This window comes from Hordeum vulgare, chromosome 2H (assembly GCF_904849725.1).
Source record: "Hordeum vulgare subsp. vulgare chromosome 2H, MorexV3_pseudomolecules_assembly, whole genome shotgun sequence".
In the NCBI taxonomy this organism is placed as follows: domain Eukaryota; kingdom Viridiplantae; phylum Streptophyta; class Magnoliopsida; order Poales; family Poaceae; genus Hordeum; species Hordeum vulgare.
This window is the reverse complement of record NC_058519.1, coordinates 111,900,343-111,923,158: the sequence shown is the minus strand read 5'-3', so window position 1 is coordinate 111,923,158 and position 22,816 is coordinate 111,900,343. Positions and strand designations below refer to the sequence as shown.

General features: G+C 43.3%; 1 protein-coding gene across 1 annotated transcript; it reads right to left on the bottom strand.

Moving 5' to 3' along the window:
* Window positions 1-9,020: 9,020 nt before the first annotated feature.
* On the bottom strand, window positions 9,021-21,758 carry LOC123425418 (putative anthocyanidin reductase). The gene is made up of 5 exons (XM_045109117.1): window positions 21,527-21,758; window positions 21,248-21,417; window positions 11,386-11,598; window positions 9,490-9,884; window positions 9,021-9,389 (listed from the first exon to the last, which is right to left on the bottom strand). Exons 1-5 carry the CDS (start codon window positions 21,630-21,632, stop codon window positions 9,245-9,247), a joined length of 1,029 nt encoding a protein of 342 aa, XP_044965052.1. The 5' UTR covers window positions 21,633-21,758; the 3' UTR covers window positions 9,021-9,244.
* Between the last annotated feature and the right edge of the window lie 1,058 nt (window positions 21,759-22,816).

The window sequence follows — 22,816 nt, the reverse complement described above, 5'->3', positions numbered from 1 at the left end:
CTCAGGTCTATATCTACAGAGATTTGGATCTTCCGAGGGTACTTTTTCTTCTTTCCGGACTCCTTTATTTTGGCCAGTTCTTCTATTTCAAGTGGATCAAACTCCACTTTTTCCGTCGGGAAGTTTCCCAGATACTCTTGGCTTCTCTTCGTGCAGTCCTGTGAATAATGTCCTTCTTCTCCACATGAGTAGCATGCATTGGAGAAAAATCTGGTCAGACCTTGTCCATCAGGGTCTTCAATATATTCGTTCATCACCGGTTCTTTTAGAATCTTCTTCTTGAGGGTTTCCTTCACTGCTTCTTTCTGCTGCTTGACAACTTGTTGCACCTTGGGGTAAATGTGACACTGAGCTGGATAGTGGGTGGTTCCTTCACAAAGGAAACAAGTCACCTGACTACTTGGGCACTCCTCAACTGGGTGATTTTCTTCACAATGAGTGCATCCATTCTTGTGTTCTTCCTGGGTGTGTCCTATTTCTCCATAGATCTTGCATGCACAGGTCTTCTCCTTCGGATTATCATAGCACTTCTGAATAAGACGGGATCTTAACAGGGTGTTCTTGAATTCGTCCCAAGTTTCTGCTCCACTAAATCCTTGTATGGCATGGTGCATTTTCCACCAGATTGCAGCACTTTGGGTAAAGTACTGGAGAGCGTGTTCCACTTCATACTTCCTTGAGATGAAGTTGCTCCCGAAGTGGTTCTCCATGTTCTGAATCCATATTTCAGCCTCCAGCTGGGTCATTGGTCCAGAGACTATAAGTCCAGCTTCATACTCCATCTGGTAGGGTTGAGGTTTTGGGGATGAGACGGGTAAGAGAGGGAGATACACACAATACAAACAATATTTTGAGAATAGATTTTATTTGTGGCCGTCGAAAAACACACACCAATGACGGCTCACAAATCATCGTATCTAACGTGGGTATATAACAGGGGTTTGGACTTCTAATGGTCATATAATTATTCGAACACTTCAGGGTCTTCGAATTCTTCGAGTCTTCAGAATCTTCAATTGGTGCACCTTGAATTCTTCAAATGCATGTTTAAATCCTCTTTACTTTGAAGTAGAACTCCGTTGATTCTTCATGAGGTCAAGGGGTAAGGGTATTGTCTAACTATTTGAGGTGAGAGAGAACATTTGATGAAGTCAGAAGAGATGAGAGGTAAAGAATGTTCTTGGAAATAAAATTTTAGAGAGATCATTTTCTAAGAGATTTCCAGTTTCTAGGGTCACGTCCTACAATCAACATGTGCTCTGATACCATTTCTGTAGTGACCCGACTCAAAACGAGTCAAGCCTCTGTGTCTCTGTGCCATCCCTGGATCAGTATGCTGGCACACACAGTACATCAATGTATATATCAAAGTGCAATCACATGTAAATAGCGTAAAACTGATATATACCTTAAATATCTCAGCGGAAGCAATCAAGGGAGTGAAGTCCCAATAAACACCAACGGCAAGTTGAGTGTAGACCGTAACCCTGAATCGTACTCTTACTCGTCGAAGAAAAAGATCTACAACATAAGACGTTACAGCCGTGTAGGTCAGCATATTGAATATGCTGGCAAGTCACATAAGAGAGGGGGGTAAAATAATAATCATCTATTCTACATGCATATATGGCAGGTGGGGCTATAGGTTTTTGGCGAAAAGCCAGTTTTCTCCTACAACAAGAGGGGCTAAAAGCAAAATATTACTACGCTGTTGGTTGTTAATGAGATGGTTCCGCCAACTAGTTCTCATACCCAAGTTATCAATATTACCCTCATCAAATATATGTAATGGTGTTGAGAATTCCAGATAACTTCAGTTCCTTTGGCTCAAGTTGTCCATGACCATGGACACGGCTAATCGATTAGGTTTGAGTACTCTGCACAGTTTTGCACACGTTCCCCACAAGATTTGATCGCCTCCGTGTATGTCCTCGCACTTCAGGGTGTTTGAAGACCGGATGATCAAAACATGGTCTTTCAACGGGTCCCTCTGAATCCCTGTCGGTGCCCATCCAATCCTACCGTTCTTCTACATCTGCTAGCACCGCCTGTCCAGAGTCGCCGCGTTGTGCAACCAAGCCGGAGCCCATAGTGACTTGTGGCTGTGCAGGTAAGCCTTGGGTCTTGAAAATATCCGTCTGTCTCTTTGAGCCTGGGTGAAGCTTTCCGCAAGATGTCATGGCCGTCTCCAGCATCCTGGGTCATCCACTGGTTTCTCGAGGGAGCCGATCAACCGTCCTTCACCCAGAGTTGCATTACCTCACGAGGTCTTGAAAAGTCTTGACTTAACCGGTCTTGGTTATTAAATTATTCTCACATCACTCGTGATAAACTCTCAACCAGAATCCCGTCTACTCAAGCATAGCAATATGAAATTTGTCGTCCCGGGGCCAAGTATCGAGGTTGTTGTGTGCCTACCACATGATACTACAATATGTAACCATTATTTCCAAGTACCTACTCAGCATGCAATTGGGCATAGGATGGTAGAACTACGATGCATAAAACATAGGTGATACATGATCAAATGACTTGCTTGGTGATGTTGAGGAAGAAGAAATTTCGTTCTCGGGAAATACATGATAGAACTATTCGTCACTCTCCGATGAAATCTATATAATCAAACATAGTATTCACATAAGCACTCACACTAGCAATCATTCTAGCAATCAATTAACAAACAGCAATAAAAGTTGATGCAATCAAAAATCAATAAGAGAGAGGGGATAAAATCCAAAGGAAACTTCAAAGAAGCTAGGAAGCCTTGTACTACAACAAACACTATATAGTTTTTGTTCTAACTGAAAATAAAACACTAAAATAGAAAAAATAACAGAAAACAAAATATAAAATAACTAAGATAACAGAAGTGAAATTTACAAAACAATATTATTTTATAAGTATTTTCAAAATAGGAAATCAAACTAGCAATGCAATCAATTCGCAAGTTAGTATAGAACTAGAATTGATTCCATGCAAACAAATAATAATAAATAAAATAAAATTTTGTTGTTGTTGAAAAGTTACTGGTAAATATCAAAAACAAAATATAACTTGTCACAATTATAAAAAAAAATTAAGAACAATTAATACAAAAGAAATAGCAAGAAAACAAAAAAGGCTAAAACAGAATCTGTTTTGCTTAAAACCCTAAGTACAAATATTTAAAAACAGTGAAACTTGAACTACGGAAAGATATGATCAATAGGAAGCAGCAGCAAAAAGAATCAAATTAAAAGCTATTTTTAAACTCCCGGAATAAGCAAAACAAGCTTTAATTCAAATCTGATCTAACTCAATTTTTGTAAATCCAAACATAGAAAAATTATATATCTACAAAAACTGCATACAATTTGTCATCCAACGCAAAAAGAATCATCTAATTTGGAGTTACACACTAATAGATATGAATTTTCTAAGATTGCAATTTTTTGAAAAAACTGCAATACGGGATTTCGTGGATCTCACCGGAGTTAGTCGCCGGAGTTGGAGCAGACGGCCGGATGGTTGCTCCGGTGACGGCCGAGGCGGTGGAGGGGTCCAGGTGATGGAGGAGGCTCGGGCGGAAGGATGGTTGCGTCGGCGGGGCGTGGGGGCGACGGGAGGGAGCAGCAGGAGCTCCAGCGAGTTCCTGTTGGAGGCAAACTCCGGCGAGGTGGGGGCTGCATTCCGACGAGGGGAGAGGCTGGGCTATGGGGAAAATGGGGAGAGGAGGTTGAGGGGAGTATTTATAGGGGCTCGGGGTGCTCGGAGAAGGAAGGAGAAAGGAGATCGGGAAGGTGGAGATTCCTCTCACCATGGCTATGGAAGTTTCGTGTGCACGTGAGGAAGGAGATAGAGGAAGAAGAAAATCCTGTTGGGCCATTTTTTGGAAAGGTCTTAATGGGCCACCGTTTATTTCCATTTAAACACGATTTCTTTCCTTTTTCAAAACTAGGAAACTAAAACGATAAAAGGGAAATCAAATCAATTCGGAATATAGAGTTTCTATATACTAAAATTATCAGAAAAATAAAATATAAATGATGGGCATTTTTCCACGGCAAAAATAAAAACTTCAGAAAAAATTATTTTCACAAAATTGCCTAAAAGATTTATTTTCTTTTGCAAATAATTTTCAAATGACCCTCTAAGTTTTAGGGTTCAAATGACTTTCAAAATGCCCGTGTGTTTGAGGGTCATGTTCCTCCTCTCTTTTCTGTTTGACAGAATGTATTTCCCGGCATTTCTTGCACGAAGAAAACAAATAGAAATGGAAAAGAGTTCAAATGCAAATATCCGTTCAAATTCTTTATAGTTGAAGAAGTCACTTCATCTTCTCTCTTTGCTTTTTAAAATGATTGAATTTGAATTCACCGGAGAAGCGGAAAGTCATTTTATTCCCTCTCATTCAAAAGTTTTGAAAAGTTTCAAATTTCCACTCAAGTTTCAATCACACAAGCAAACAAACAAACGACTAATAATTATTTTAACATTCCAAAATTTGGGATGTTACACTCACCCAAAAAGATGAATCTAAACATGGTGTATAGTTGGGTGACGAAGTAAGATATTTCACAAATTAGTTTATGAAGTTTCATTTTTGTACAATACAATTAACTTTATTATTATTTTAGGTGGTTGATGCTGCGATCCAGCTCATGCGTCATGATGAACCAATTGACGCAAGGGACGACCAATTGGTTTACATTGAGAGGGTGGTCGACGTCTTTAAGCTCGAAAGAGATGGTAGGATAAAGGAGTGCTACGAGGACGCTTTGGCAGGCAATCCTGGAACAACACAAGGCAACAACTACCTGAAAGATAATATGGTATTTTAACCTGACGTAGAACATATTTTTTATTATTATTTACATGTTGATCTAATTATGTGTGCACTTTAGTTTTCCTACTGGTCGTAAACCCCAGAAGGAAGGAGATTCAGGTTCCTGATTCACTTTTCTACTGTAAGGTACCCAGAGAAGTAAATAAGATGATGATAATTTATATGGGTGACTATAAAGATGCTCTACAGGTATCTCCGAAGGTGTTCGTTGAGTTAGTATGGATCAAGACTGGGATTTGTCACTCCATGTGACGGAGAGGTATCTCGGGGCCCACTCGGTAATACAACATCACACACAAGCCTTGCAAGCAATGTGACTTAGTGTAAGTTGCGGGATCTTGTATTACGGAACGAGTAAAGAGACTTGCCGGTAAACGAGATTGAAATAGGTATGCGGATACTGACGATCGAATATCGGGCAAGTAACATACCGAAGGACAAAGGGAATGACATACGGGATTATATGAATCCTTGGCACTGAGGTTCAAACGATAAGATCTTCGTAGAATATGTAGGATCCAATATGGGCATCCAGGTCCCGCTATTGGATATTGACCGAGGAGTCACCCGGGTCATGTCTACATAGTTCTCGAGCCCGCAGGGTCTGCACACTTAAGGTTCGACGTTGTTTTATGCGTATTTGAGTTATATGGTTGGTTACCGAATGTTGTTCGGAGTCCCGGATGAGATCACGGACGTCACGAGTGTTTTCGGAATGGTCCGGAAATGAAGATTGATATATAGGATGACCTCATTTGGTTACCGGAAGGTTTTCGTGCATTACCGGAAAAGTTTCAGGCTCATCGGTAGTGTACTTGGAGTGCCGGGAGGGGTGCCGGGGACCATCAGGAGGGGTGTCACGCGCCAAGGGGTCTCATGGGCTATGGTAAGAGATAAACCAGCCCCTAGTGGGCTGTAATAAGTTCCCACTAAGGCCCATAAGGTTTGAGAAGGAAAAACACAAGGTGGAAAGAGTTTCCAAGTGGGAAGGTGGAATCCTACTCCAAGTAGGATTGGAGTAGGACTCCTCCACCTCCAATTTCGGCCAAACCTTTAGGTTTTGAAGCTGCCTCCTCCCCTCCCTCCCTCCTATATATAGTGGGGTTTTAGGGCTGATTTGAGACAACTTTTGCCACGGCAGCCCGACCACATACCTCCACGATTTTACCTCTAGATCCCGTTTCTGCGGAGCTCGGGCGGAGCCCTGCTGATATTAGATCACCACCAACCTCCGGAGCGCCGTCACGCTGCCGGAGAACTCATATACCTCTCCGTCTCTCTTGCTGGATCAAGAAGGCCGAGATCATCGCCGAGCTGTACGTGTGCTGAACGCGGAGGTGCCGTCCGTTCGGCACTAGATCGGAGCGGATCGTGGGACGGATCGCAGGACGGTTCGTGGGACGGTTCGCGGGGCAGATCGAGGGACGTGAGGACGTTCCACTACATCAACCGCGTTTCTTAACGCTTCTGCTGTGCGATCTACAAGGGTACGTGGATCGGAAATCCCCTCTCGTAGATGGACATCACCATGATAGGTCTTCGTGCGCGTAGGAAATTTTTTGTTTCCCATGCTACGTTCCCCAACACAACCATGTGACAATAACAGTGCTTGGGCAAGGTTCGGACGAATTACAGTGCATGGGCAACCCTAGAAGAATAATGGATTATGATATGTCTATTTTCATACGAGAGACAAAGGTACGAGCATGAGCATAGCCTCACAAGAGAAGAAAAAATACCGCATGAATCATCACGTAATCCCAGCTATCCCAGAAAATGGCACAACCAATGTCTCGTAGGCAGGCCGGAAAGCCAATAAACGAGAGCATAGGATAACAAGAGTAAATCACGTACCATAGGGGGCCTTTACAGGTGTTGCAACGACCATGGTGTGCCATGGTAGGGCGTGCAGTGAATTGAAGGGATCTTCGGGTTCGCACGCACCTTCAACAGCAAAGTGGGGTGGCCATGGTACATCCAACCTACCTCAGGGAATCACATAGCATGTTGTGTCATAACCATGCAAAAAAGAGGAAAAATTACTACTTGTACTCAGCTTGTCAAATGTGTCCAGCTAACATACGCTGCACATAACTAAACTCAAGCTCATTATCTATTGCAACATATTCAAGAATCAAATCCTCATTCCTTTGTATCTGCTTTCTGTGAGGATCATTACTCTGTCTTTAACAAGGCTAAAACATCATAATAAGAATTTACACTAATCTTCAAATGGTGGATACCCAATGTGAATCTAACCTCAATTGCGACACGATGATGTACATCATGCTGTCATCTCGTCGGTGACGATGGAGATCATGCCGATGATTTGGAGATGGAGATCAAAAGCACAAGATGATGGCCATATCATGTCACTATTTTGATTTGCATGTGATGTTAATAGTTTTATGCATATTTTTTTGTTTAGGACGACGGTAGCATTCTAAGATGATCCCTCACTAAAATTTCAAGAAAAAAATGTTTTCTCCCCAAGTGTGCACCATTGCGAAGGTTCGCCGTTTCGAAGCACCAAGTGATGATCGGGTGCGATAGACTCTAGATTCGCATACAATGGGTGATCTTGACGAGCCTAGCATGTACAGGCATGGCCTCGGAAGACAAGAGACCTAAAGGTCGAACATGAGTCATATAGTAGATATGATCAAGATGGAGATGATCACCATTCAAACCATCTCATCTCACGTGATGATCAGACTTGGGTTGGTGGATTTGGATCATGTAACACTTGAACAACCTGAGGCATGTTGAGTTGAGTGGGAGTTCTTTAGTAATATGATTAATTGAACTCATTATCACGAGTATAGTCTAAGTTGTATTTGCAAAGTATGTTGTAGAACAATAGCTCGCGCTGTAGCTAGCTCCCCTGTATTCTTAATACAATCCTAGAGAAAACTAAGTTGAAAGATGATAGTAGAAATTATGCGGACTCGGTCCGTAAACTAAGGATTGTCCTCATTGCTGCACAGAAGGCTTTTGTCCTTGATGCACCGCTTGATATGCCACCCCCTCAAGCATCATATGTGGATGTTGTGAACATGTGACATACACGCTTTTGATGACTACTTGATAGTTTAGTGTGTCATGCTTTACAGCTTTGAATTAAGGATACGAAGACGTTTCGAATGTCACGAAGCATATGAGATGTTACATGAGCTGAAATTGGGATTTCAGGCTCGTGCCCGTGTTGAGAGGTAGGAGACCTCCGACAAGATTCTTTGCCTGAAAGATGAAGGAGAAAAACTCAGTTGGTGAGCATGTGCTCAGATTGTAATGTTGAGGCTGTGCTAATGTTTTTGGGTAGGATGGTATCAAGTATCATTGTTCAAGAAACTGCAATGTTCCTTAACAAAATATTTCTACTTCTTGTAATACGAGGAATTTGCTCAAGATTTCCTAGAGAACAAGCTCACACCATTCTACAAGCTCCTTCTGTCTGTACATACTTAGGCTATTTGAAACCCTAAGGAGGGAGGGAGGGAATGGAGGTGGCAGCCGGTGGCGACATACATACCTCTGGCGATACGGCTAGGGCGGAGGTCGAGGTCGCAGCGAGCGCGGAGGAGGCAACGGGGTCGAGGTCGCCGCACGCGGGGAAGCACAGTCGTCGAGGCAGCAGAGGTCGAGGTCGTAGGAAGGGCGGAGGAGGGGTAGGGATCGAGGTCGCCGCGTGCGGGGTAGCAGAGGTCACGCGGGGTCGAGGTCTCCGCGCGTGGGGAAGCACAGTCGACGAGGTAGCAGAGGTCGAGGTCGTAAGAAGGACGGAGGAGGGGTCGGGATCGAGGTCGCCGCGTGCGGGGCAGCAGAGCTAGCTGGGGCCGCGACGCGCAGCAAGATCCTATCGCGGGGATAAAACCTTACCGTCGGCGAGGGATCTTGCCGCGGCCCCTCCCCGCCGGCGAGGATCTTGCCAACACCATGTCGCAGCGAGGGAGTAAAACCCTAGCGAATGGGATAAAAATTGAACCGAAAATAGCCAACAAATTCATACCGAAACTACCCTCAAAATATTTGGGAGGGAAAATGCGTTCAGTTCGAAATATTTTTTGTCCCGAAAATGCCCCTCGGGGTCTGATATAATACATGTGACATCAGCGTATTGCATCGGATCTGGACCGTCGAATTCGCTTTGACGGACGGTCCATATCGACCGGATGTACCGTAAAATAACTCAAAATTAACCATAAAAAAGGATATAATAACCTCAACGAGTTTCAAGAAACGGATTTACAAGAACGCAAACATATATCAGCTAAAAGTATCCACACATCTATAGGTATCATATCACCCCCTCCAAAGTAGCAAGCAAATTACTGGGCTCATCCATGTTATAACCGAGATTCAGTTTGTGTGAAGCCAATTTTGATTATACTGTTCACGGGGCTCCTCGGTCCTCCTCCGTCATTCCGCCACGGACAGCAATCCCAGCTTTTTCCCGCAATCCACGGTGCCATCAAGCACCTCCTTAGCTCCATACTTAAACTTGAAACCTAACTCCACAAGCTTGTTTGTGTTAGCCTGCACTCTCACTCCCTCTCCCACCACCCTGACAATCCACGCGCAAGGAGAGATTAGTACTGATCACAGTTCAGAATTAACGCACCATGAGACACTTAGTTTGAAATATTTCATTGAAGAAAAGTTACTCTTTCCGCGCTAGCTTGAGTTCCGGGTGCTTGTCCGCGTAGTGCTCCACCAGATCCTGCATGTTGGTGTGGGCAGTGGCGCAGAGGTACCGGCCGGCGGCGACGTCGCGCTGGCGCTCCATGCAGTAGACGTGCGCCTCGCAGACGTCGTCTACGTGCACCACCGGCACGGCGCCGACGAGAGCCTGCGTGAACCTGAGGGCGTTGTGGTAAGGCTCGATGCCTGTGAATGGCGACAGCATGAAGTGCTGGCTCTCGTTGATGTACGGTAGGAGGGTGTCTCCTCCTACGAGGCCCAGCAACAGGACGACGACTTCGAACGCTCTGCCCTCAGAGGGGCGGTCATTGTACTTGACTAGCTCCTTCTCGGCGATGCATTTAGAGGAGAGATACTCCTGTATATAACACAAGTGAACATACATTTCTCAACAACAACAAAATTTGTGACAGATTGCTTATTTTTAGTACAATATCCACCCCCCCCCCCCACCAAAAAAATATATATTCCAGAATACATTTTTATTCAATAGGTTTTAAATAATATTTTTAAAATAAAAATATATACTGGAAAATAAAAATATTCACGTTTCATAATACAAAACGTACATATCCTATATGCCTAAGAGAGTCATGCACACTAACTTATTTATCTCAACATGTAAGTATGCCACCCCATAATAAATTCTGAATAAGAGAAGGCCCACCTCAGTGTGCAATTATGCATGGGAAAAGATCTACCACAACATTCAATCATGCATGAAAAAAAAGTTTTTCATTCAATTATTTTACTTCTATCGATAGATATTAATTGTTGTCATACTAAAGCAACGGCAATTAATATGGACAGGAAGGAATACTTATATTTGAAATATATTATAAAAAATATACATAATCAAATATAATAAGGCATATGTGTTTTTCATGTTATCAACCTAAATTTTTGTCAATCAGTTCTTGCAGCAACGCATGGGGTATATGCTCTAATGTTCGAGAAAAGAGATCATCCCATGCTTAAGAAAAAGGGTTCATGTTCTTTTTAAAAGCTCATGTATTTAAAAAATAATCTTCATACAAGACTAGATACATGGTGGTATAATTTTGGAACATATGGAGTCATTTAGAAAATATTCTTCTTTACATAAAATAAGTGTTAAACAAGGTTCATTATTTCAAAACAAACATTACAAGATGTATATACTTACTGGGGGGGGGGGGGGAGGTATCCCCTACCCCACAAAACAAAATTAAAGAAAAAAATAAAAATAAACAAATACTAAATAGCAAAAAAAAGGAAGGACTCCACTAAATATCTAGCGTCGGATATTTTTACCATGACAATTTGTGTTTCCCGAGGATGACAAAAGTTTAGTTGGCAATCATGAAAAATGCGCCTTGGTTCATCTTTTGACAGGAAATTATACTAAATTTGTCATCATCATGCCAACCAAATTTGCCATCAAAACATTTGATTTGCCATGCTTAAAAATCTGACAGCTGAATTTAGCATTACCGAAAGGGAAAGTCAAAATTAAGTATAAGAAAATAAAAAAGGTGAAAGGTAAAAAGGAAAAGAAAGAAAAATGAGAGTAAAAGCAAACATGGCTTAGCCATGTATAACTAGTGTTGTGCCATGTAGCACGAGCAAGTGGTCCATCTCACAATCAATATATAATTTTCTTTTTTTTGAGAAGTAGAATTCTTTCTATAGTTGACATTCATGCCGTTGATAGAGATCTTCTCATTCATATGTATTCACGTTATTCTGTTAGATGCTACATACATGCATCGTACAGTACTCACACCTTTTTAATAATAAATTTTGATAATAATTATCATCGAATTAGAGAAGTTATTTACCGTGTATAGAAAATATCGAAATCAAAAGAAAGCACTCACCTCCATGAATTCGTTGCTGTGATCAAAGGGTAGGCCGAGTGGGGTCCAGCAGGATTCGTTCACGAACTCTATGTACCCCTCTCCGTCCTCCCGGAGCGGCGACGCCGTGATAACGGAGCCAGTGCTGATGACACGTCTCACGGTCTTGGACCGCTCACACTGTTGCAGGATGGCGCGCATCGCGTCCTCGATTGCCTCGGTGGTGTCCTTGTACTACAAAATCAAATCGAGGTAACAAAAAAATAAGAGGATGATTTCAAGCTTCGAATATCTTGATTTCAAACTCTGCTATTTACTAGAGGCCGAGAATGACAAAGACAAACTTAAGCAATCTGAACATTTGAAGTCATGTAACATACATAAGATGTTTTGGCATTGTTTTATTGTTTCTTTTGTCCTTCCATATGTTGAGTGTGAGTAGTCCTTTTACCAAGTTGTAGACGTGGAAACATTTAGCAAAAAATATCATCTCTATGTAGTAGCATGTCGTTGTGTATTTTGAAAGATTTATACTTCGTTATATTATCACTGGTATATAATCTCTAACAACAAGTATGGTCATTTTTAGGCACCGGAAGCAATGCTAGAAATGGTGCAATCATCTGGAGAGTGGCAATATCAATGACGGCAAGTGAAAGCACATAATTAAGAGCTTTAACTTCATGGAAGTTTTGGGACGAAGTGACGTTATCATGGTGCACTTTTGAGTGAGATTGATTTTTCAAGACAATTTATCTTATGCAAAATGTCCGGGGCGAGTTGTTTTTAGTTACCTTTTTCTTTTGCTTTTTCGTGTTATCTATATGGATGATTCATAACCTATGTAATTTTCAATCTGGAACCTACTCCCATTAGACTTGTGTGAAACATTGTGAGTAAAGTTATTAACGTTTGTGGCATATATATTGTAGGTCATATCCTGGTCTGACTATGTACACGTACCGTCGCATACTCGTATGCCCATGAGAAGATAGTCGGAAACAAGAACACTGACGGTCGACGAGAACCGTTGTAAACGAAAACAGTGACAAACTCATAAAATTGTCGGAATTCACAATAACTGATGGACAACCATATGATATGAGCATCGTCAGATATGAAGAGATAGACGATACAACATTGGCTTTATACCAGAGGCAAAGATCATAACCCACAGGTACCATAGGATATTGTGCTAATGTCCGAGCAAGCATCTTCTACGAGAAATAGTTGACGGGGCACCATAGGCCATAAAAGTAGTCAACGGTTATTAAACCCTAGGAAAAGATTAGGATCGAGGGAGGGAGGGAGGGAGGGAGGGAGAGGGAGAGGGAGGGAGGGAGGGAGGGAGGGAGAGAGGGAAGGGGGAGGGAGGGAGAGAGTTTTCGCCTTCCCCACCTCATCCGGCAATAGGGCGACCCATTCAGACCATGTTGTGTCGTCTGGGTGCCACATGCCGCCTTCCTATATTCTTCCAGTGAAATTAAACTTAATGGGGGTGGCCCCATCCATGCTGCACGCTATCGTGGGGTATGATACACCCCCTATGATGGATCCGGCATTCTCGCTTTCCCAATAGTTGATTTGTCCTCCTCAATGGTGGTCTAGCCTCCATGAAGGCGATTGCAGTAGAACCACCACTGTTGGATTTTGCTTTTCTAAGTTGTGGTTGTTCTTTCGAGAAATTTCTGGAAGATATTGGGTTTATGAATGTTTATGTAAAATGGCTAAACGTTTGTCAAAAACTTTTGAAAGTTGAGGAAAAGTCGTTTGCAAAAATTTAACAGGAGGTAAAACGTGAATATTTGTTTGATAAATCTGAAAGCTGGCAAAAAAAAAAGTTGGCGAAAGTTTGAAATTGTTGAAAAATCAAAAGATGAAGACATTTCTGAATGTTTGTCTTAGAAGAGTTGAAGTTGTGAAATAACATAAGTGAAAATTGCAGCATGTCCATCCGATGGTGTCACACTGGGCGTCAGAAAGTGACCACGAGACCGGCCGACCGACCGCGAAATAACCTTCCCTGGATTGGAAAGTACCCTTTTGAGCTCGAGCTCAAATGTACGGGCATGAACAGTAAAAAAGAAAAACATTTCAAAAAATTCTGATTTTTTTATGATGAACTATGGCAAATATTCTAAGTGCTTCCAAATTTTCATCATGACATCACATTCGTGTAAGGTGTGGCAAAAAGAAAACAAAATCAGTGTTTCAAAATGCTTTCGAAAATAGCATTTTCAGAACATCGTTTTTTTGTCACACCTTCCTAGAATGTGATCTCATGATGAAAATTTGTAAGCACTTATAACTTTTGTCAAAGTTCATCATAAAAATATTAGAATTTTTTGAACTGTTTTTGAATTTTCCTAATTTTACTATTCATGCAGATGCAATTAAGCTCGAGCTCAAATGCTCCACGTCCTCCGGGTTACACTACCTTCTTTACTTTAATTAATAATAACAGTACCCTTGTTATCCTCGTGATTGAGACACACTACCGGCTGAGAAGTTAAAAGCGACTCCAATAGCTTCTGCAAAAAATCGTGACACACTACAGGATGATAATATAATTTAGAGAAAGTTTTCTAACACCTACTCCATCCGTCCTAAAATAAGTATCCCTGTTTTAGCACACAAAATTTATACTAACTTACTACTAAATTTGCATCACTTATTTTAGGACAAAAAAAGTATTTTTCTCAGTTTCTGTAAAACTTTATATCATAATATTTTTTGTATTTTCTAATAAAGTCGTGGGGGCCTTGAAGTCAGCGATACCATGTGGCGACGGCGGCACGACCTGGTGGCGAGAGGCCTCATGAGGCGGGTTGCGAGGGAACGGCCTCCCGGGCAAGGATGCATGGTGGCGGCCGGCTGACATCGCAGGGCAGGGCCGAGCCGTCAAGGAATTCACAAATAACGGATCGTTGCTCAGTTTCCCTAGTGTTATAGTGAGCGACAAGGGTGTGAACACTAATATTCAGAAATCATACGGTAAGTTATACACTTTAAATATAAGACCTTATAGAGGTTTTACTATAGACTACATACGGAGCAAAATGAGTGAATCTACACTTTAAAATATGTCTATATACATCCGTATGTAGTCCATAGTGCAATCTCTACAAGGTCTTATATTTAGGAACGGAGGGAGTATTATTGGTGATGTTTCAAATCATACGATAAGTATGGTCATTTTTAGGGCGCTGCAAGCAATGTTGAAACTGGTGTCTGGTGACAATCATATTCATATCAATGGCGACGAGGGAAGTCACATAATTAAGAACCTATATATACTTCATCGAAATGTTGGGACGCAGGAACTTTGTCATGGTGCAGTTTAGAGTGAGATTGATGTTTCATGACAATTTATATTATACAAAATGTTTAGGACGTTTATTTCTAGTTACCTTTTTATTTTGCATATCATGATAAATATGGATGATTCGTAACTTATGTAGTTTTCAACCTGGAACCAACTCCCATTAGTCTTGTGTGATACGTTGCGAGTAAGGTATGTTCTTTTATTCTGTTGGATTAAATTCTATATTTATTTGTCGTCACCAATAAAATTTATATTTTCTTGTGTGTGAGCTCAGCAGTAGGATTTGAATTTCCTAGTGGGCTTCCTCCCTCCCTCTCTCCCTCTCCCTCCCTCCCTCCCTCTCTTTTCTCTCTCTCTCTCTCTCTCTCTGACATGCTTGAGGGTAGCCCATAGCTAACCTTTCGGGTGAACATATGTCTCTCCCTCTCCCTCCCTCCCTCCCTCCCTCCCTCTCTCTCTCTCTTCTCTCTCTCTCTCTCTCTCTCTCTCTCTCTCTCTCTCTCTCTCTCTCTCTCTCTCTCTCTCTCTCTCTCTTTGACATGCTTGAGGGTAGCCCATAGCTAACGTTTCGGGTGAACATATGTCCACCTGTGTTGTGTCTGTGGTGTTGAAATTAGAGATGGGCCTTAGGCCCATAAGACAAATTTCAGAAAAATCTTCAAGGGCCCATGTAGGTGGTGGCATGACAAGGTGGTGGGAAGTTTAGTCCCACCCCGCTAGTGGAGGAGAAGTTGGACCCCTTTATAAGGGTCTCTCTTTCACATGCTATTGGAGAGTGAGAAGAGAAGGTGCCCTCGCGCACTCCTCCTCCGCCGCCCGCCTCGCCATGACGCGCCGCGGGAATGAGCCGAGCCGAGAAGAAGGCGGCAGAGGATACTGCCGCCGCCGCCGCTACTGCTGATGTGTTTGTCTCTCTCCTGTTTCTGTCTGCACTAGTAGTATTGCCTATATGCGTAGTACTTGCTAGTATACTCCGTGATCAGTATGTCATGAACCTAGTCAATGCCATGTTAGTAATTATTTTATGGATTAATCTTCTCGGAAAATTGCCTGTTTTCTTAACAATCCAAAAACCTAATGTCTGTAGGAATTTTTCGAGTAATGGTTTTGCTGCTGCACTGAAACCGGATATGTTTACCGGTACTTTTTTCAAGCGTTGGCAAACGAGAACCACCTTATGGCTCACAGCTATGAACGTGTTCTGGGTAGCCGGTGACACTCCTACGGAAACTATCACTCCTGAACAGGAGAAGATGTTTAAGGAGGCCATCGTCCTATTCCTTGGAGCAGTCATTAGCGTGATCGGAGATAAGCTGGTTGATGCATATTTGCATATGCATGTTGCCAAGGACTTGTGGGAGGCGCTCGAATCTAAATTCGGGGCCACCGATGCTGGGAGTGAGATGTATGTTATGGAGCAGTTCCACGATTACAAGATGGTTGACAACCGTTCTTTATTGGAACAAGCTCATGAGATAATATGCATAGCTAAGGAACTTGAGGTTCTTAAGTGCAATTTGCCGGGCAAGTTTGTCGCGGGCTGTATAATTGCTAAGCTCCCTAATTCCTGGAGGAACTTTGCTACTACTCTGAAATATCAGAGGCGTGAGTTCTCAGTAGAGGACATCATCGGCCATCTGAGTGTTGAGCAGAACTCGAGAGCAAAGGACTCCAATGGAAAAGCGGTGGAAAGCTCTTCTGCTGCCAATATGGTACATCAGAGGAACTTCAATTCTCACAAGCCCAAGGGAAAGAATTCTGTCCAACAGAATACCGACTTCAAGAAGGAGGGAAAGAAGCCCTTGAAGAAGAATAAGAAGGGAGATGGCTACTATACTTGTGGTTCAGAGGAACATTGGGCGAACAAATGCCCAAACAAGTACAAGAAGCCGGCACAGGACTCCAAGTCTGCCAATATGATCGTGGGCAACAATGAAAGTGGTGCATCTGGGTACGGTAATTTACTTACTGTATTTACAGTTTGTCAGTCCATCGATTGGTGGGTGGACACGGGTGCAAATATTCATGTGTGTGCTGACTTATCACTGTTCTCTTCTTATCAGGCCACCGGTCGCGGGTCCGTATTGATGGGGAATGGCGCGAGTGCTTCTGTTCTTGGTGTTGGCACGGTCGATCTGAAGTTTACTTCGGGAAGGATCATGCAGCTGAAGAACGTGCAGCATGTCCCCGTCATCAAGAAGAATCTCGTTAGTGGCTCCCTTCTATGTAGAGAAGGGTTTAAGTTGGTATTCGAGTCTAATAAAGTAGTAGTTACGAAATATGGACTTTTCGTTGGAAAAGGTTATGAATGCGGAGGTCTGTTCCGCCTTTCTCTAGCAGATTTTTGTAATAAAGTCGTGAACAATATTCATTCGAGTTAATGAATCTGAAGTTTGGCATTCACGTCTTTGTCACATAAGTTTCGGTGTTATGTCGCGGCTAGCAAAACTGAATTTAATCCCAACTTTCACTTTAGCCAAAGGTTCTAAGTGCCATTCGTGTGTGCAAGCAAAGCAACCTCGCAAGCCTCACAAGGCTGCAGAGGAGAGACACTTGGCACCATTAGAACTCATACATTCTGATCTTTGTGAGATGAATGGTGTGTTGACTAAAGGTGGAAAGAAATACTTCATGACATTGATAGATGATTCCAGTAGATTTTGCTATGTGTATCTGTTAAATACTAAAGATGAGGCTCTACACAACTTTAAAATCTATAAGGCAGAAGTTGAGAATCAACTTGAAAAGAAAATTAAACGAGTCTGGTCTGATCGTGGTGGAGAGTACTTCTCAAACGAATTTGATTCATTTTGTGCGGAACATGACATTATTCATGAGAGGACGCCTCCCTATTCACCCCAATCAAACGGGGTTGCCGAGCGGAAAAACCGTACTCTAACTGATTTGGTTAACGCCATGTTAGACACATCGGGTTTATCCAAGGCATGGTGGGGGAGGATATATTGACCGCGTGTCATGTCCTGAATAAAGTTCCTACAAAAGATAATGAGGTCACTCCCTACGAGGAGTGGTCGAAGAGAAGGACGACGCTCTCGTACTTACGTACTTGGGGCTGCTTGGCGAAAGTCAATGTACCGATCCCCAAGAAGCGTAAGCTTGGACCAAAGACTGTGGACTGCGTTAATTTGGGATACGCTAAGAATAGCGTAGGCTATAGATTTCTAGTAGTGAAATCTGAGGTACCTGACGTGAAGGTCGGTACAATAATGGGGTCGAGGGATGCTACATTCTTTGAGGATATATTTTCCATGAGAGATATGCAAAGCACTTCTAGACAGGAATCTAAGATAACTCCTGAGCCTGCCATTCCTATGGAATACTATGAACAAACACATGATGAAAATCCTGAGGAGGATGACGAGGAAGCCCGTGGTAGGGGCAAGAGACAAAGGACTACAAAGACCTTTGGTGATGATTTCTTCGTATACCTCGTGGATGATAATCTCACTTCTATTTCAGAAGTGTATGCTTCTCCAGATGCTGATTACTAGAAAGCTGCGGTCCGTAGCGAGATGGATTCCATCATGGCTAACGGGACATGGGAAATCACTGATCGTTCCTATGGTTGCAAACCATTGGGATGCAAGTGGGTGTTCAAAAAGAAGCTTAGGCCCGATGGTACGATTGAAAAGTACAAGGCTAGGCTTGTGGCCAAGGGATATGCCCAGAAAGAAAAAGAAGATGTCTTCGATACTTATTCACCTGTGGCTAGACTGACCACCATTCGAGTACTACTCTCATTGGCGGCCTCTCATGGTCTTCTCGTTCATCAAATGGACGTTAAGACGGCTTTCCTGAATGGAGAGCTAAATGAGGAAATCTATATGCAACAGCCAGATGGCTTTGTGATAGAAGGTCAGGAAGGAAAGGTGTGTAAGTTGCTGAAATCTTTATATGGTCTGAGACAAGCACCTAAGCAATGGCATGAGAAGTTTAATATAACTCTGACATCTGTTGGCTTCGTTGTTAATGAAGCTGACAAATGTGTATACTATCGCCATGGTGGGGGCGAAGGAGTTATATTATGCTTATATGTTGATGACATACTGATATTTGGAACCAACCTCAAAGTAATTGAGGAGGTTAAGTCTTTTCTGTCTCAAAACTTTAAGATGAAGGACCTTGGGGTGGCTGATGTTATCTTGAACATCAAGCTGTTGAGAGATGATGAGGGTGAGATTACACTTCTGCAATCCCACTATGTTGATAAGATTTTGAGTTGCTTTTAATATTCAGACTGCAAAATTTGTCAAACACCATATGATCCTAGTGTGCTTATTCGAAAGTTTAAAGGCACAACTATAGATCAATTGAGATTCTCTCAAATTATCGGTTCACTTATGTACCTAGCTAGCGCAACGAGGCCTGACATCGCTTTTGCTGTGAGCAAACTTAGCCGGTTTGTCGCAAACCCGGGCGATGTTCATTGGCGTGCTGTTGAAAGAATTATGCGCTACTTGAAAGGTACTGTCAACCACGGGCTTCACTATACGGGATTCCCATCGGTACTTGAAGGGTATAGTGATGCGAATTGGATCTCTGATGCTGATGAGATGAAGGCCACTACTGGGTATATGTTTACTCTTGGGGGTGGTGCTGTTTCGTGGAAGTCTTGCAAGCAAACGATCTTAACAAGATCGACAATGGAAGCAGAATTAACAGCATTAGACACATCTGGTGTCGAAGCAGAATTTCTTCGAGATCTTTTGATGGACTTACCTGTGGTTGAGAAGCCGGTTTCGGCTATCCTTATGAACTGCGATAATCAAACAGTTATTGTTAAAGTGAAGAGTTCAAAGGACAATATGAAGTCCAACAAACATATAAGAATGAGATTGAAGTCTGTCAGACGTTTGAGAAACTCCGGAGTGATAGCGTTGGATTACATCCAAACGGCTAAGAATCTGGCAGATCCCTTTACTAAAGGGCTATCACGTGTTGTGATAGACAGTGCATCGAGGGAGATGGGTATGAGACCCACATGAGTTTTCATGGCAGTAACCCAACCTATATGATCGGAGATCCCGTGAAGTAGGACCTCGGAAAACAAGCCAGTGGTGAACTGAGGAGAGTAACTTTACTAACCCACTCCGTTGGAGATGCAATACTCTCGGATACTGTATGGTAGGATGACTAATGTCTTAATGTGTTCTAAAGCTTATATGTAAGCAATATGCTGTCCTACAGAGCGATCTTTGGAGGAACACACCTATACGAGCTTGACTGCTGGTCACAGTCTATGAGATTTGGGTGATCTCTAGTAAACTCATGAATAGGCCAGGAGTTTGACTAATATGCTCCACCCGAGGGGTCACCTTCGGCAGCCTAGTACTAGTAAGACTTGTGGTGAAGCTCCTTTACGCCAAACTGACAATTCAAGGCATAGTCCATTGTTCAGTTGTAAAGGGGTGTAGCTACTTGCTCTAGGTGAAGCTCAACCTTAACAGGTCTTCACTGAAATGCTAGTATATTAAAACAGTGTTTGGAACGAGGGAACACGATGTGCCCTTGAGATCTGGTGGGGGATTGTTGAAATTAGAGATGAGCCTTACGCCCATAAGACAAATTTCAGAAAAATCTCCAAGGGCCCATGTAGGTGATGGCATGACAAGGTGGTGGGAAGTTTAGTCTCACCCCGCTAGTGGAGGAGAAGTTGGACCCCTTTATAAGGGTCTCTCTTCCACATGTTATTGGAGAGTGAGAAGAGAAGGTGCCCTCGCGCACTCCTCCTCCGCCGCCCGCCTCGTCACGCCACGCCTCGTCACGACGCGGGTTGCGGGAATGAGCCGAGCCGAGCTCATACCTACGCGCTTATTTTTGCCGGTCAGGAACGGAGAATACGTAACGGACAAGGCACGATCCGAGACGTCGGATCGGATCGTGGCTGTTACCGACTCGGACGTGGGACGCGATCGCCTACCCTAGCCGTCACACATCCGCCTCACGCGTTCGTTCCTTGACTGCTGCTGCCACCGGCGACTCCGTCCCGTTTACCGTGTACACGGTCGACGGGAGAGCAGGCCTCCGAAACCTCGCCTCTCCGGTTCCTGTATGGGAGAGGGGCGATTAGGTTTTTGGGGAGCGATCACGCGACTGCTCGCCTCCGTCCGTCTGCTTCGTCTACGTCCGCGTCGCCCTCGTCATCGCCATGTCTTCACCAAGCGAAGCTGACCGTCTCCGCGAGAAGGCCGAAGCCGAGAAGAAGGCGGAAGAGGATACTGCCGCCGCCGCCGCTGCTACGGCCAACTGGCCGATCGGAGGGTATGATGTGTTTGTCTCTCTCCTGTTTCTGTCTGCACTAGTAGTATTGCCTATATGCGTACATGTTTCTGCTATATGCGTAGTACTTGCTAGAATACTCCATGATCCATATGTCATGAACCTAGTCAATGTCATGTTAGTAATTATTTCATGAATTAATCTGCTTGAAAAATTGCCTGTTTTCTTAACATGTTGCAGTCCCCCGTACATAACAGTAGTATGGCGAAATAACATTATGGATACACAACCGGCCGAGAAAACTAATGGATGTGTTACCTTGGAACTGCCGGAGCTGTGCTGCAGCGGGGTGGCGACGAGGAAGACGAACTCGCATCCCTGTATGGCCGGCTCGAAGGAGGCAGCGTCGTAGATGTCCGCCTCGAACAGCACCAGCCGCTCCGCCGCGCCGGGGAGCCCCCTCAGCAGCCCCGTCTTCTTCTCATCCCCTGCCACGACGGACCAAGAACGCTCAGAGAAGATCGCCGGGGCCAGCGGCACGCATGAAGATATCAGCGTGTGTGTGTGAGAAATATACTGAAAGAGGGCCGCGCATACCGAGGTTCCGTAGGGTCCCGTGGACGGTGCAGCCTCTTTCGAGGAGCTTCTTGACGAGCCAGGACGCGATGTACCCTGCCGCTCCGGTGACGCACACCCTGCTCATCTTCTCCCGCCGGTCTCTTTCTTATATATGTATCCCCTGACGCCTAGTGATCCTCTCTCTCTGTCTCTCTATATATAGGTATGCGGACTGCGGTGCGGCCTTGACTGCTATCAGCGAGAGCTGATCGTGTACAATGACGCTGGAATGGCTTTGTCAAAGATGTTTCGTACTACTTTCGTAGTAGGTGTCGAGGCCACCTCCGGTCATCTTCTTGGTCAGTGCTCTTGCATGCGTGGAAATATTTATTTTTAAGGTCACCGGAAGAGGGCAAAAGCCCTCCACCTGACTTGCGTGGAAATATCAGAGGCCGTAGTGGCTGTCCGGTCCCACCACCGATAATTAGCTCCGGTGACGCACAGCCTGCTCATTTTCTCCAGCCGGTCTCTTATGACCTATCCCCTGACGCCCGTGATTCTGTCTATATATATCTACGTGTACGGTGCAACGGTGCTGAGTTCTCCCGAGTGATCGTGGACAACGACGTATGGTGAAGCCCGCAGTAGGCGTCCAGTCCACCTCCGGTTGCCCAGGCCTTATTGGTCAATTTTCTTGCATGGAAATATCCAAGCATTGAACATACTCCCTCCGTTTCTAAATATAAGTATTTTAAGATATTTATTAGGAGTCTACATACAAAGCAAGATGAATGAATCTACACTCTAAAGTATGTCTATATACATCCCTATGTAGTTCATTAATGAAACCTCTTTAAAGACTTATATTTATAAACGGAGGGAGTAGTTAATAGTATAGGCAACAGCCGGTTATATAAAGTTGTCATGTTACACATTGTCAATCTAATAACCAATATGTACGGTAATTTGATGCTAAGGGCCTCTTTTATTCACAAGATTTTGAAAACGCAAGAATAGTAAAAATAAAGGGTTGGAACGGCATGTCCATTTGAATCCTATAAGATTAGTAAGGAGTGTTTGATGTCACAGGAGAAAAAAAGAGGTTTGAGTGCATGTTAGATTTCTTATGAAATGTAGGCCAAAAGATTTCATAGGAAAAAATCCTATGGGATTCAATCCTATGATTCAAAGGACCAATGTAGAAAAAAAATCTAAGGATTTCCACCCTCTAAAAATTCTATAGAATTCCTGCATGAAATATTATTTTATTAATGCATGACCCATCATACAATCTGGCAATATGTATTAAAGTTCGTGTTGCAGCCGGCT

Excerpts from the sequence above, each read along its gene's own strand:
- LOC123425418 (XM_045109117.1), bottom strand. The coding sequence starts at position 21,632 with ATGAGCAGGGTGTGCGTCACCGGAGCGGCAGGGTACATCGCGTCCTGG. Across the intron at positions 21,418-21,526 it reads CGGGACCCTACGGAACCTCG|GGGATGAGAAGAAGACGGGG; the intron begins GTATGCGCGGCC and ends CCGTCGTGGCAG. Across the intron at positions 9,885-11,385 it reads ACAGCAACGAATTCATGGAG|GAGTATCTCTCCTCTAAATG; the intron begins GTGAGTGCTTTC and ends TGTTATATACAG.